General features: G+C 37.9%; 1 protein-coding gene across 10 annotated transcripts in view; it reads left to right on the plus strand.

The window, feature by feature from the left end:
* Pak3 (p21 (RAC1) activated kinase 3) overlaps window positions 1-16,573 on the plus strand; it is a 258,495-nt gene that overhangs the window by 205,300 nt on the left and 36,622 nt on the right. For all 10 annotated transcript variants that reach the window (XM_040744499.1, XM_040744495.1, XM_040744496.1 and 7 more), the window contains 3 exons: window positions 4,388-4,519; window positions 6,588-6,753; window positions 14,864-14,927. In XM_040744499.1, the coding sequence (XP_040600433.1) occupies window positions 4,388-4,519; window positions 6,588-6,753; window positions 14,864-14,927 (362 nt within the window). The remainder of the gene's footprint in view (window positions 1-4,387; window positions 4,520-6,587; window positions 6,754-14,863; window positions 14,928-16,573) is intronic.

Consider the following 16,573-nt stretch of genomic DNA (forward strand, 5'->3'; position numbering starts at 1 on the left):
GAGGAAAACTTTCTATAGCATAATATAAAAGCAAATATCAATAATCCAACAGCAATTTCTCTCTGTATCAATCATTCCATGAAAAGTCTGTATTTAAATGGAATTATATTAACCTGCAAAGAAATTGAAACTATGAAATTTGCAGAAAATGGAAATAGGAAATGTTAAGTGTAACCCAGGCTCAGAAAGACAAAACCATATGTTTTGTCTCACATGTGGATCCTAGCTTCTAATTGTTAAATATGCATATTTAGGTTGAGGTAGCTATGGGCTGAGGCCAAGAAACTTGAAGGGGCCCATAAAATAGAAAATCTGTCATTAAGGGAAGAAGCTGGAGAGATAAAAAGAGCACACATAATATGAAAATGAGAGGAGTCAATATGGGAGCTGGAAGGGTACAGTGAAAATGGAGGTAAGCAGGGAGGACAAGGGATAAGGAGAGAACCAACCAAAGGGCAGTATATATACAAATGCAGTAAGAAGGTCTATTGCTTTGTAAGCTAATTTTTTTCTTTTCTTTTTTCCTATTTTTTATTTAAATTAGAAACCAGATTTCTTTACATGCCAATCCCAGTTCCCTCTTCCTCCCCTCCTCTCCTGTCCCCCACTAACTCCCTATCCCATCCCCTTTCTGCTCCCCAGGGAAGGCGAGGCATTCCATGGGGGAATCTTCAAAGTCTAGACTCCCCAGTGTGTCTAGGCTGAGAGAGTATCCCTCTTTGGGGAATGGACTGCCAAAGTCCATTCATACACTAGGATAAATACTGATCCACTGCCAGAGGCCCCATAGATTGCCAAGGCCTCCTCACTGACACCCATGTTCAGGGGGTCTGGGTCAGTCCTATGTTGGATTTCCAGCTGTCAGTCTGGGGTCCATGAGCTTCCCCTTGTTCAGGTCAGCTGTTTCTGTGGGTTTCTCCAGGCTGGTCTTGACCTCTTCATCATTCCTCCTTCTCTGAAACTGGATTCCAGTAGTTCAGTTCAGTGTTTAGCTGTGGGTGTCTTGTACGCTAATTTTTATAAAATTAAACTTCAAATTTAAAGGAATAAACATATATGCATAAATACAATCATTAAACCTATATTTCCATCTTTAAAGCACCCAGCATGTATCTGTATCAGGGCACTTACGTGTCCTTTCATATACGAAAAATTCTACAGTGTTTTCCTTACAGTAGATAATTCTTGCTGAGTCATATCCAATGCATGATCATACCTTATTCTCCATTCTATATACTAACAAGATTGAAAAACTTCTATATGGAATTTTCAAGACAGACTTAAGTTCTTCAATGTAATGTTTTGGTTAACAGGATGCTTGTGAATGCCTTAAGAGTTCTGACCTCAAGAAATGCAAATTCACCTTAGTAACATTTGGGAATCACAACCAGTGGCATAAACAGAAAACAAAAAAAGCAAAATGAAAATTTAGAAATACCCACCCAGAAGAGCATTGTTCAACAAAAATACAATATAAACATGTATAATTGAAGTATTTTAGTAACCACATTTTAAAATAAGAAATAAATAGCTAAATTAATTTAGTGATAGTTTTATTCAAGACAGATTAATGACAGCATAGAGGAGGAGAAATAGGCACAAAGTCTCATTCCTAGCACTGAAAGTGGGAAAATGTCTTTCCTTCAATGGAGTAACACTGGTTGTATCAACTACGCTCCAGGGTAGGCTCTATACACAGTATTGCCAACACAAATCACAAGCCATGTTTTTTTGTAGTATTTTTCCTTTTTAAAGAGATCAAGAACACGAAGTTTGGATGGGTACAGAGCTAAGGGATGAGCTTGGAGGAATTAGAGGAAGGGAAAATACCAACATGTATGTGAAATTTTCAGAGAATAAATACAACTTTGAAAAGGAAAATGAGAGAAAATGAATGAAACAGGAATTGTGTGGGCTCAGCTAATCAAAGCACATGACACTGATAGATTAGAGGTGACAGAAATGTCCTCTAACCTTGTTAATGTGCAATATCAAGTGGGAAGCACATTATTTATAAGAGGTATGCTGTCTATAAATGAGTCTATCTATAATGGACTGAATTTCCAGTGTTGTCACCAAAGAGAACAATTCCAACGATGTTCCCCATTACAGTGTGGAAGCAAAAGAACGTAAAATTTAGCAAGTATGCATGCTGGTGATACGAAAAGTAGGAATTACTATGAACAGGAAATGTAATTGTCCATGAGAGTAAAGAGAACTAAGTAAGAGGGAAGTGTCTCAGTCGGGAGGATGGATATGCACAAAATAACATATATTTGTATGAAAATGGCCTTATGAAGCCCAGCACCATTGTACAATGAAAACTTGACAATTAATTTTGTTTGTAATTTTGTTAATTACAAAAATCCCTGAATATTAAACATAGTGACTGAATTTCTGACCTCCAGCACCCATGGAAACTTCAGGAGCAGTGGTGCATGCCTATTACTGTAGTGCTGAGGGGTAGAGACAGGCAGGTTCTGATGTCTTGCTGGTCAGTCATTCTAGCCTAACTCACAAGCTCTGTTTAGGTTCAGTTAAGAAACTCTGTTCCAACAATAAGCTAGAGAATGTGTTGTGTGTTATTCCTCGGGGGGGGGCGTTTGCTCACCCTGTATAGGGACACAATGAGAGACCAAAGAAGGGGCACAACAAACTATACTTGGATGAACCGATGAGTTTTATTGGGGTTACTTATAGGGATGTGAGGGATTACTTACAGGAGCAGAAATCACTCAGAAGCAGTGGCATCACCAAAGCCCACCCTGACATGGGTGACAGCTTGTGAAAGCTTGAAACCTGGAGCATACTGCACAGCCTGCAGGCAGCTCAACAGATGGTAAAGTACGGTTCCGTGTGGCTCAGTTGGTCTGAGCCTATTCAGGCAGCTTGGCTGGTTTTGTTGTTTCTAGACAGTTTGCCTGCTCTCTGCTTCTTCCAGGTGGCTCAGCTGGTCTGAGCCTCTTCTAGGCACCACAGCTTGTCTGAGAGTGTCTCCCAGTCATCCTTACTGTTTATATACGTGTGAGGAAAGAGCCTAATGTATGTGGTTGGCTTCAGAAATGCCCTGAAACGTTTGTCTATTTCCTGAGTTTAAGAAGTTTTCCAGTAGGAAGGAATGTTTTACCTCCCATTAGAACATCTTGTCTTAATAAAACTTCTCAAGATGGAGGTTTATTTCAAATGATATTGCTGCACAACAGAAAGAGGAAGACAGATGATTTGGACCTCTGGCCTACACACACAGACACACACAGACACAGACACAGACACACACACACACACACACACAGAAAGAGAGGCAGGCACACATGTATGTACACACATACATCATAGAGCGTACACAAAAATTTTAAATGCTGTCATTTAACACATCAGTGTAAAAATCATTAATGCATTAGCAAAACAATTTACAGTTTTATATCAAGTATATAGAATCTGGGATGTACTGTTACAATATATACCAATTCAGACTAGCTATGTTTTTGTATCCATGTGTGTGGTATCCGTCATATACAAAACCTACACCACAGTTTATGTGAACCTGTGTCAGGATTACCTGTAAGTCTTGTTGTAATACATATTTCCAATTGCCCGAGATACTATTTGATAGATTTGGGTAGAAATTTCTGAGAATTCACATTTTATCAAACCTCTAGATGCTGCTGCTATTGAAGAGCTAGTAACTACACTTTGAGAACCATGACCTTACTTCTTTCTAAGTTCAAGTTTGCAACCATTTTCCCAGTGTTAACATGAATGATCAAAAATGGGTACTACATTCTGTGTCTGTGGATATTATTGATTGTTATTACCATATTTTGTACCTCATTGCAAATCACCAGTATCCTGTTTATTGCTTAATACTGAACAATTATTGGTATGAGTACATGTTCCACGGATGTTAGTGTCTATTACTGGATGATGCTTTAGAGGATGCATAACAAGGAAGAACATTTCTTGGCTTCTTTGCTCTTACTATTTGCAGAGCTATATTTATCCTCATGGTCATGGGCAGTGTGTTGTCAGAATGTTGCCTTTTATAATGTGACAAACTACCATTCTGTAAATCTAGTCAGTACATATCCAAAGTATTAACATCCATTAATTTGATTTTTAATGTCATTGATTTTAAGAACAGTAAACTTTAAAATACTATATGAATCATGAGAAATAGAAGTAATAATATAGATTTCATCGTCTATTCTACCATGACATTAATTCATCTCTGATGTGTACTGTTCTTGGCTACTAAATGGTAGATTGTTGTCAAAGTTTTAGTTTCATCCTATATCTACATGTTTAAGTATTTCATCTCTGTTTTCATGTTTCTAAAGAAAAATAATGAAAACTTAATTCCTTGTCTTTAACCTTTTTCTGTTCTAAGAATACAAAAACAGCTTCTGAGCCTCCTTTGGCTCCCCCTGTATCTGAAGAAGAGGATGAAGAAGAGGAAGAGGAAGAAGATGACAATGAGCCTCCACCTGTCATTGCACCAAGACCAGAGCATACAAAATCAGTAAGTGAGAAAGACAAATATGGTATATTTTCCTCTCATTCATTATTGTTTCCTGATTTTATAATGATTCATAAAATAATAGATACACACACACACATATGCTCTGAATGGAAAAGTAAAACCATCTAGGCCAGTGATAGGTTCTCGACCCATGGATCATGGCCCCCTGCGTGTGAAGTTGCAAATCAGATATCCTGCATAACATTATGATTCCTAAACTGGGCAGCAGTGGTGCATGCCTTTAATCCCAGCACTTGGGAGGCAGAGGCAGATGGATCTCTGTGAGTTTGAGAACAGCCTGGTCTACAAGAGCTAGTTCCAGCACTGTGTCAAAAGACACAGAGAACCCCTGTCTCAAAAACAACACAAAACAAAAAACATTATGATTCCTAACAGTAGCAAAATTGCAGTTATGAAGTAGGAACGAAAATAATTTTATGGTTGGGGCTCACCACGACATGAGGAACTGTATTAAAGTGTCACAGCATTAGGAAGGTTGAGAACCACTGATCTAGGAGAACAAACTGAAATAATGAGAGGGAGGAGAATTGCAAAAGAGAAGGGTAGATGTGGGAGGACATATGCTGAAAATTCCCTTATGTAACATGGTGCCATGGACAATGAATACATACAATGACTTATTAAATGAGGTTTGAGCATGCAGATAAATAAATGAACCTATAAGGTTACAATTGGACAGAACATGTGAATAATGCATCTATTTAGCATTGTTAGTAAAACTCCTACTTAAGCAAGAAAACATCAGTAACTGTTTTTCAATGATGCAAAAAGATGCCTTTTGGAACAGGTTTTGTAGCACATGTCTTTAATCCCATTATTTAAGAGGCTGGGGGAATAGGATCCAAAGTTCTAGACCAGCCTGTGCTACATAGGAAGACACTGGCTTGGAACAAGACAAAGAATTAAAACAAGATGCCATTTTGTGGCTGAGAAGACGCCAGAGTTGGTCAAGTGCTTGCTGCATAAGCTTGAGGACTTGAGTTCCATCCTTCAATGGCAGCAGCATGTGCTTAAGATCCCAATGCTGGGAAGGTAGAGGCAAGGTGATCCTTGGGAATGGCTTGCGAGTTGATCTAGTCGTCTTCAGGTTTAGTGAGAAACCCTGTCTCTGAAAATGAGTCAGAGAGCAACTGGCATTCACATGTGCATGCATGCATGTGAGTGTGTGCACAAGCACACACAAACATGCACACATATACATACACGTGAAGATTTCATTTCAATTATAATTTTTAGAATGCTGTTAATCAACTAATACCTATTGTGCATCGCTTGTGTTCCCAGAGCTAGAGTGTAAGATATGAGCCTGAGGGTTAGAGAAATGACTCAGCAGTAACAGGTGCTTACTGATTTCCCAGAGAACCCAAGTTCTCAGCAAATATGTTGGGCAACTCATAGCACTTGTAACTCCAGCTCTAGGCCATTCTTCACACTCTTTTGGCCCCACAGGCACCTGAACACATGTGGCAGACACATAAACACGTGTACATACATATACATATGTGAATTTAAAATAAATCACTTTAAACAGCGATAACCTATTTTAATCTAAAGTTTTTGTTATTGTTTTAGAGTTTCTTATATAAGTACTATATTTATGTCATTTCTACACTTCTCTCTTGCACTTCCAACTCCTCCCATCAACCCTCCCTCCTTCTCAAACTCACAACCACTTCACGTATAATTATTGTAGTTTTATATGTGTATATTGCACAGTCCAAAAGCAACACTAAAAAAGCCCAGTTTGGAGGGTCACAATTTGAAGGTATAAGATTATCACATCAATGATTTGCTAATAAAAACCCACATAACTGCAAATTTATAAAACTGCAGAGGTGGAAATAAAGAAAGAAATCCATATGAACCAGATAGGAAGGATTATTAAGGGTGAGGCAGCAAGATCATGGATAAGGACTAGGGAGCTTTTAGAGTATGTGATGTCCTTACTTTTGTTTAACAACAGCGATATGTCAGTGTCATTGTGCCATGCTTTTCCTTACCTACTTTACTAATTGTGGAATTGGGGCCGGTGGCGTTTGTCTTTCAGATCTATACCCGTTCTGTGGTTGAATCTATTGCTTCACCAGCAGCACCAAATAAAGAAGTCACCCCACCTTCTGCTGATAATGCCAATTCTAGTACTTTGTACAGGAATACAGATCGGCAAAGGAAAAAATCCAAGATGACAGATGAGGAGATTCTAGAGAAGCTAAGTAAGTATTTTTCCTTCAGAAAGTACTTCTTACACAATGACTAGAAGGAAAATTGATCCTGTAGACATCTGAATCTGCCTGTCAGACTCTAGAATCCCTTAAGTCATCAAATACAATATCTAGGACTTACTATGCATATCAGTCAGGTTAGTCTGCCCCCATACTCCTAGTATGAGAGAAACTAAAATTTGTCATTTAGAATGTACAATAGAGATGTAAACTTCACAAAATACATTAAGCTAGTAAGTTTTAAGACTGTATTCTCAAAAGGAATTAAGGTACTCTGATTGAAATATTTTAGGACCATACCAGAAGATCCCCCATCTGAAGGACACTTATTTTTAACAAATCAACTTTAAAGTCTAAGAGACTACATGAATACTTAGAGATAAAGTGCATTCCCTTATCTGTGGGGAGGGAGGTAGGACCAGCCAGTGGTAGCAGTCACTTCCAAGGTGTCATTGGTGCACACATGCCTTTGCTCATACATTTAGTGCACCAGCTTGATGAAACGCTCAAGACTCAAGATTCTATGAATGTCAAGGTTCTATGAATTGTATGTATATTCACATAGAATGGCTAGATATTAGTAATCAGAGCTCCCAGTTTGACTCTTACTAGTGCCTTATTCATTTTTTCCTTGTATGGTAAGACTTAATAACATGATTCAGTAAGAATGAAAGGGCTATCACTTTTCACACTTCTGCAGCTTAACACGTTAAAGAGAAAAATTCATTTCTTGGCCACAGGGAGGCACTGCAGATGTGGTGATAGGGCCAATTTGCCAACTAGGAGATATCTGAAGTTTTTAGTTTCCCAATTTAGATAGGACTATTGTCATCTAGATAATAGTGGCTAGGAATGCTTGTAAAATTGCACGATGTCTATGACACACTCTCACTTCTCCTTCATGGCAAAGTTGTCATTGGGACTGAATAATTGCTTCATATCTATTGCATTCAAAATATTTCATATGCAACACTACTGTCATTTGAGATGTTTGGGAAGGTTGAGGTTGAAGTTGCAGCTATCAGTAAGCACTCAGAACTGGAATTGCTACCATTTAGCAAACTGACTTTGCTATACTTGATTAAACATACGTCTAGTGCCGGTGCCCAATATTTGCTATAATAACAGCCATAATAATTTTAACATGAGTAGCACTTTGTGAGTGGCCACTTTCCATACATTATTGAGGTTAATTTTCTCTCCTGCCATTTATGGTAGAATTTAAAGTATTCATTTTACAGAATATTGAATGAAAGCTTTAAAAAGCTTAAGTGAGCAAGTCACCAGAATAATAAGTGGTACATCCAGAGTCTGACCTCATATCTGTATGCACTTTTGCCATTAGCCACTTTGGTTTTGCATAACCCAACTACTCATGCATAAAATGGAAAGGGGAGATAAAAAGAACCTCCAGGAAAATGAAGTTACATGATTCAGATAATCACTACACTTTCTTCCTTTGTTTTGTACATATGACATGAATTGTGAAAGAGATTATATTCGACTTTCAAAATCTGACATTGTGCATTAGTAAAAATGACTGTTCTCTGGTGTCTCTTTCAAACCTCAGTACATTCATAGTCATGAACATGGATTTATGCATTTCGGAAGTCAGCTGAGAAATAGACACTCCCTTTCTGAGCTGCAGTTTTGCTTACAGATTATGACAGTGCTCAAGCTGGGACCTTTCTGGCTTATTTATTTTCTTCTGCATTGAGGAACAACAAGACAAACAGGGGAAAGAACTGACTTAACTGTTTTAATGAGAATTAAGTTTTGATGCTAAAGATTAAAAAAATGAAGTGAGTGATTTTCTCTGTTGGACTCCATACTTCTTTCTGGGGGCCCAGAGACAACCATTTCCCCTCTAGCAAGCAGGCCCCCTGTGTGTGTCTCCCACCTTTCTTTTGTGATTATGAATCTTGCCAAGGAAAACTTACAGAGAAATGAAAAAGGCCTTCTTAGGATGTATATACCTCAAATTCAGAATGCTCAGCCCCTGCTTCACCTTCTCTGTGCTCCCTCAGTGTGTTTTCACACTGGCAACCAGAAACAAGTCATTTAACCCTACCTGCTCTTAGTCTCTTACCTATGAAATGCGCATAAGTCTCTAAGTGCATTTTAAAATTTTCTCTGTAGGATGCATTGTAAGAGGACATGTGTTGGGGTCAGAAAGGCCTTAATTCAATCACAAACCTACTAATGCTAGTTATTTCTATATCAGCCAGTTATTTAATTTTGCTGGTCCTCTGTTTCTTCATCCAAAAGGTTGGGATAATAATAGTAATACCAGCTTCATAGCATTATGTATCTGGCTCATAGTGGGGGAGTCAACAAATGCTCATTGTTTTAATAAGAGTACAAACCTTTAAGGTGATCATACAACAGGACAAGCTTTGAAATGATCGTAAAAATGTCAGAGCCATATTCACAAACCCTGTATCCCTTGGGAAGTCTCATACTTTCTCTGAACTTCCAGTAATAGTCCCAATAGTATGAGAGAATTTTTGAGGACTAATAAATGCATTCAATTGGGTATTATATCCAGTACAATAATTAGTTTTAAATTAGTGTTTTATTACTATTGTGCAATCACTAGAGAATGGGAATGGCCTTCCACGAAGATAAGTTGTTTGTAACTCAGGACATCATAAGTGTGGTACCTATACAGAAGCCATTGGGGTTCTTGGACTAAAAGGTGCAAATGAATCTTGAGGAAGGAATAGAGGAGAATGTGCTGAGAGACAAAATAAGGGGGAAAGGAGGCAAAAGAGTATAGTCAAGACCTGCCACCTACACCCGAGTGAACCCTTTAAGAATGAGGAAGAAATGACAGCTTCTACTTAATCATCCTCATCTTCAACCTCAAGAATGTGATTGCTATGAACTGTGCAAGCCAAACCACAGAACTACCAGGCAATTCATCTTCCATTCAGATACTGATGCTAGAGGCCAGACCAAGGAATCATTAAGAGCTGAAACAGACAGATCATCTTTCAGTTTTACACAGACAGATAGCTTAGGTCTGGCTTGCTCTTTGTGGTCTGTCTGGGTCTTGTGGAAAATAAAGAAATCCTTGCATGAGAGTGAACATTTTCAGAAGGCACAGACAATCAACACAGTTGTGCAGTTCAGGACATTTCTCTTTAACCACTCTGAGCCCCACAACCACTGTCCTCCGTTCCCTAGCATTCTATGCTCCAAATTCTTTTCCTAACTCATTATTGAAGACAATCATAGTTAATTTGGAAAATTATTAAGCTCTTCCTCAAGAATAAAAAACACAAAAAACCTCCTTCATACTAAAGGGATAACCTCTTAATTACAGGAATCCAGCTTAACTTGATATGACAGGAAATATATTGATAGACTGTTTTGTCTTTTGAAACCACGACATGAATCCCATCTTCAAATACTAGAATATAGTGGGGTTTTTTAAATGTTACACTTTAAAATTAGTGGTTTACTTCTTAATTGGTATGAAATGTCTCCGGTATTTCTATCACGTTTTTCTCCACTTGATTTTATTTACTAATCTATTTTTTTGCTCAACTGTGTCCCCATAGTTTTCTTTTTCCTTGTTGTAATTCATAAAAGCAAATTGTAATGGACCTATGGAGAGCAATGACTTGAAAAGCTTGTTTTGTGGCTGGAATTGTAAAGGAAATCTTCTTACATGCACGCTTGCCTACTATCAGCAGATGGCAGCACTCACTTTGTAGGGAAGGGCAGAGCGTGTGGGGAAGCCATTTTAATTGGCCAGCAGTTAAATTCTGAAGCACAGTTCTCATCAAAATGGTTGTCTCCTAGTGATCCTTATGAAAAGGTTCATTTCCAGGTTTTTTTTTAACATCACATACCATGGAAATAATGGTTGAATAATTTACTACCATAAAGCCTCATTAACTGAACCCTGCCAATTGGAATTGGTTGCAATTCAGAAAGTGGTTTTAGCTGAAGCTTATTTTCTTTTTGATCAGCCTATGGAAAAGAGTTTGCTCAGCAACTTTACAGAAAAACTTTCTTAGAAAAGTTAAACCATTTCATAAGACTCTGGTTTCAAGTGACTTTAAAATCATAATTTCATCAAAAAGGGAAAGCAGATCCAGGCACTTAGCCATTACATTAATAACCGACTTGGAAAAAGAAAGATTTAGTGATGTGGAAATCCATTAGACAATTTGAAAAACAAAATAGCAACTTTAGTATCACTAAGTTGGTGGCATTCTAGAGATGCAACTTGAATAAAATATATTTGTCAACCTTTTTTGAACGATGATTTTCTTTTCAAAAGAAATGCCTAATTTTACTTGTGTTAAATTCCACAAGCATTTGCTGAGTACTGAGTAGTTTTTATAGTTTGTATGGTATAAGGAGACATGTGAGGTATACAGGAGAAGAAGACTAGGCTCCTGTCATTCAAACAGCCTTAAAGGTAATGCCAAAGTGACACATTAAGGACAGTGAAAGAGAGTACTAAAGAGAGAAAAGGGAAGTTAATAACTTTATTCAAAGGGATCATGGAAGGCTTTTTAGAAAAAGTGACATCTATGATAACCTTTAAAGCAGAGAGTTTGCTATGGGAAAAACATGGGAAGTATTTGCAGGTGGAATACAGCATGCAAAGGCTTTATTAGCCCAAATGTCAAGAAACAATGTATGTAAAGACTTGAAGGTACATATCAAGAACCTGCAATTAGAGTAAAAAGCTAAGTTAAGACAGATGGCTCTTCAGTTTAAAAACCTATGATTCTTTCAGAGGTCCAGCGTTTTATTCCCAGCATGCATATCGGGTGGCTTATAACACCTGAAACTCCAGCTGCAGGAGATCCAGTGCCCTCCTCTGGCTTCTGGCTTCCTTGTACATATAGCATCATTCTCTCTCTCTCTCTCTCTCTCTCTCTCTCTCTCTCTCTCTCTCTCTCTCTCTCTCTCTGTCTGTCTGTCTGTCTGTCTCTCTCTCTCTCACACACACACACACAAACACACACAATACACACACACACACTTATACTTATGCATAAAAAGTGAAAATGAAATATATATGGTTTTAGGAGACAGGGTTTCTCTGTGTAATCCTGGCTGTCCTGTGTAGCTTTAGAACTCACTCTGTAGACCAGGCTTCCCTTGAACTCACAGAGATCAACTTGCTTCTGCTTCCGGAGTGTTGGGATTAAAGACATGCACCACCACTGCATGGCATGAATATATTTTAGAAGAGTTACTACTAAAGGATTTTATCAGATGTGTAGAAGAGGCAAATCGAGTGTTGCTGATAAGCAGAGACTGATGGGGAATTACACTTTATTTTCTATGGTCAGAGCATAAGATTCTATTGTAAGGGATGCAATAACACATCAGGACGATTCTTGCCTAACATGCCAAGGACATTGGGCCTGCACTATAGGAGGCACTACAGGTGTCAGGTGTCTCTGGAATAAAACCAGAGCCTCATCTGACCAGGTCTGTACTTAAAGAATACTGAGAGAGGTGCAGAGCCTGGATGGGCGTGATAGAGCCTGGCAAAAGGAAATCCACTTCGGAGAATATTGGGGCAAGAGATGAGGAAGAGTCCAATTAGCAGTACAATTAAGGAAGGAGTGAATTGACAAAGGAGTTAAGGAAGAAAACAGATCCAGATCCAGCACTAAGTAAACACTGTATGTAAGGAGTGAATGCAAGAAATAACTCAAAGGCGCACCAGACTACTGAGAGAATATATTGACAGCGCCACTGCCTGGGCAAATGGATCAGGATAAGTCTCACAGTGTCTGTTTTATTAAACTGAAACAGGAATATCCATTACTCAAGTAAAGTTAAAGAAAAGAGAAGGGGGAAAAGATAAAAACAAAACCATGAATTTGTCAAGCAATGTCATGTATGAAATTGTCAAGCAATAAAGACAAAATGGCAATTACTGTGTGGGGCACCAACATTAAAGGCATGAAAACCCAGATCAGCCTGGTCTATAGAGCAAGTTCCAGAACAGCCAAGGCTACACAGAGGAACCTAATCTGAAAAACAAAAAAAAAATGTCAGTTTCATTACAGTGATCATAGAAGACTTTGGAGAGGATGATGCTGTGAGGTTACATTTAGGTGATAATTAGGAAATCATAACTTAGATAGAAAGGAGACTAGACAGTCATATGCAAAGCACTATAGCACTATTCCCTGGATGGTGAGACTACTCCTAAGATTTAAAGCAGGAAGGGAAAAGGCAGGAGAAGACTAATTGCTACTTAGCCTGGTTAGGTAAAATCCAGATGCAACTGGATGATGAATGGCCTACTGTGTTCAGCTAAGGAATCTGGGCTTGGTCCTATAGTGAGGAGGAACTTTTGCAAGATTACTTAGGGATAGATAAAAGTACTCATACACTGAAGATCTCCTACCTTCCTGCAGCCCTGCCATCTGGAGTTTCATCATATCGACTGACATCCTATCAGGTGCTTATCATTTAGCCTTATTAGGAACCCATGGAAGATCTCTTAAGCTTCAAAATCCCACTGAAACCTTGCACACGGCTATCATAAAGACAAAGAAGTATGCCTCTCATTTAGAGAAGCTGACATTTGTTTCTGAGCAGCACCCCTCTTTTGTTATGAACCTCCATGTGTTAGCCTGTATTAAAATACCCACATTACACCCCAACTCTGCTTTCAAACGACAAAAAAAATAGCAGGCAATATGTCCAATGTTTCTTTGTGGAATGCTTAATTGTTGTTATTCTTTGATGTCTATGTGTTGTATCTGTATGTGTGTGTTCACAAGAGTAGGAACACACATATCTGTGCAGGTGTGCAGGTGGAAGTAGAAACTCTAGTTGACATTGGGACTTTTACTTGGTCACTCTTCACCTTAGTTCCCAAGGCATGGTCTCTCAATTAAACCCAGAACTCCCTCGTACAGGTATTCTGGCTAGCCCCTTCCTTTAGGATCCTATCTCTTGTCTTCTAAACACTGGATTTATATGTGTTCAACTGACAACTTATGAATGTTCTTGGGGATATGACTCTGGTCCTTATGCTTGCAAGTGCTATAAATACTGAGTCAACATTCTACCCCCAAGAATGATTAATTTTAAAAAACTATATGATTATGGGATTTACACAAATTCGAAATACATTTTTGAAAAACATTGAGTGGTGAAAGTTTGCTCACTGAAGTGGTTGCTGCACCTGAGTTCAGATGTCCAGCACACACCTAAAAATAATGGGTGTGCAATGCATGTATGTAACCCTAGTGCTAAGGAGGCAGAAATGGGAGGTGGCCTGCTGGTCTTGTCAAATCAGTGAGCTCTAGGCTCAGAGAGAAACTCTATGTCAGAAAGCCAGGCAGGGGTTGGGGGGCCATAAAGGAAGACACCTGATGTGAACCTGTGGCCTCTATCCAGGCACACACATGTCCCTGAACACACACACACACACACACACACACACGCGCGCGCGCGTGCACACACACACAAGTACATACGCATGCATGGACTATACACACAAAACAATTGAACTGCATACTTTAAATGGGTGAGATTTGTGATGTTTAAATCACATGTCAGTAATAATCCTGGTCAAATGTTTGGATAACTAGTTGGATCCCAAGTTAAGGGATTTATATTTTTGGAAAGTTTGTGGCTTCCTACCTTATGACCAGACTTGCTCATTAGACCCATACCTCTATACCATATACCATCCCCTTATCTTGGAACTAGAGAATAGTATTTACTTGGTATAGGCATTCATCTTACAGAACAGAATGTAGTGGAATTTTCTTTATTCTAATACAGAAAAATTGTTTTATTAAATTATGGGTGTCATTTTTGTTATTTTAATCTCCCAATCAATGATATTTATTTTATGAGAAAATTTTAAAAATGCTGGGTTGTGTTCAGTCAATTTTTTCCCAAATATGAGCAGTTTTTAATATGAGCAATTGGAATTATTATCACCACTTCAATGAATATATTTCAGTGTATTTTTAAACAAATTGAGCACATTTTCCACATGAATTGTGAACGTTATTGACTTAGATCTCACCATTTTTACTGTCAAAAGCAAATCAATCAGTTTCAATCTTTCTTTCTCCCTCCCCACCCCCCTCAGGAAGCATTGTGAGTGTTGGGGATCCAAAGAAAAAATACACAAGATTTGAAAAAATTGGTCAAGGGTAAGTGATTTTTACTTGGAATGCCAAGGTGAACTCCAACAATGTACATGAACATTCACTAGCATCTCAGAAATCCCACCAATTCGTACCTCCTGTTTTCTGTATTGTACTTGTGTTTTCTATTCTCAATATTAGCTTTTCCTGCTGGAAGATTTTTTTGGTGACTAACATAGGAACACATGCTACTGGGTTCTTAACTATTATTGAACTAATAGTTTGCAATGATATTTTGATAGTTATGTTCACAATCACACTTAAACTAACTTTCTTCCTGCCCAAGAAGGAAAAAACCACAAGACAAATGCAAAAAGACAATATTCTATACTATAGGAACACAGAAAAATTGTTTGCTCTGAATTGAATATCATGCAACATATAAGGACGTGAGAAAGTATACCTCTCATTAAACATTATTGTCAGGTGTCTCACAAGCACTGGTAGTTACAGCCTAAGGAGATCCAAAGCTTTTTCTGACCTCCATGGGTACCTGCACAAATGTGTATACTCATACATAATTTAATTACGTTGTGGGCAACAGTACCAAAGATTTTCATTGTCTCTCATGGTAACTAGATTTGGCTTAACTTGTTTGGCTGTTGAGCACTTGCAGTGTTGCTACTCCAAACTGGGATGCGCTGTAAGTATCAAATACACACTTAATGTTAAGTACTTCTTGTCAACATGACATTAACATGAACCAACAGATTATATGTGCCAATATCTCTTTAACAATTTATCAGCTGATATGTACCATTTGATTCCACTTCTTGGCTATAGTGTACTGTACTGTAGTAATCATGATTTTTAGATATTCTGATTTAATTTCCTATGAATATATGCCCAGCAATCAGATTCCAGGATCAAAATGTACAATGTGTATACCAGTTTAAATTCTCACTAACATTGTAACACAGTTCTCCTTTCTCCACATTGTAACCAGCATTTGTTACCTTTTGTCTTTTTTATATTTGCCATTATTCTAGTGAGATGATGTCTCATTGTGGCTTTGATCTGAATTTCCCTGATGATTTATGATAGTAGCAATTTTCATGTCCTCTTTGGGCATGTGCCAGCTTTTGAAAATGTTCTGTTTAGTGAGATTTGGGATTCTCTTTCTTTTTTGCTATTGATATTCTACAGTTCCTTATATGTTCTAGATCCTTCTAAGATTGATATATCACATGTGTTTTCTCACATTCTGTGTGTTCTTCAAGTTTTCACTTCACTCTATTGAGTTTTTGCAGTGCAGAAGCTTTTAGTTTTATGGAATCTCAGTTTTGCCAGTTTGGTTTTTGTTAACAATTCACAGTGTATTTCTAATGGAAAACACTTTTTGAATTATAGTTTTAATAAAGAACTTTGTTGCATAACTGAGTTCTAAGAGGTGAGAATGGGAGGTACACTTTTATTTTGATTATTTGTTCCCACTAAAATACAGCTGAACAAAAACAGCATTGAATCTAAAAATGAAACTAACTAAAACAAAACACACAAAATGCTTATTAAATGCTTTCAAATATCCTAAATAATATCAATAGCATTCCATTCACCAAAGAGATTTCCTCTTGGACTTATAAATGTAAAAAATGAAAGCAATAGATAAATACCTTTATAAAATATTTGTCCTCTAGAATTAAAGGGGGAAA

Source organism: Mesocricetus auratus, unplaced genomic scaffold, assembly GCF_017639785.1.
Source record: "Mesocricetus auratus isolate SY011 unplaced genomic scaffold, BCM_Maur_2.0 Super-Scaffold_100003, whole genome shotgun sequence".
In the NCBI taxonomy this organism is placed as follows: domain Eukaryota; kingdom Metazoa; phylum Chordata; class Mammalia; order Rodentia; family Cricetidae; genus Mesocricetus; species Mesocricetus auratus.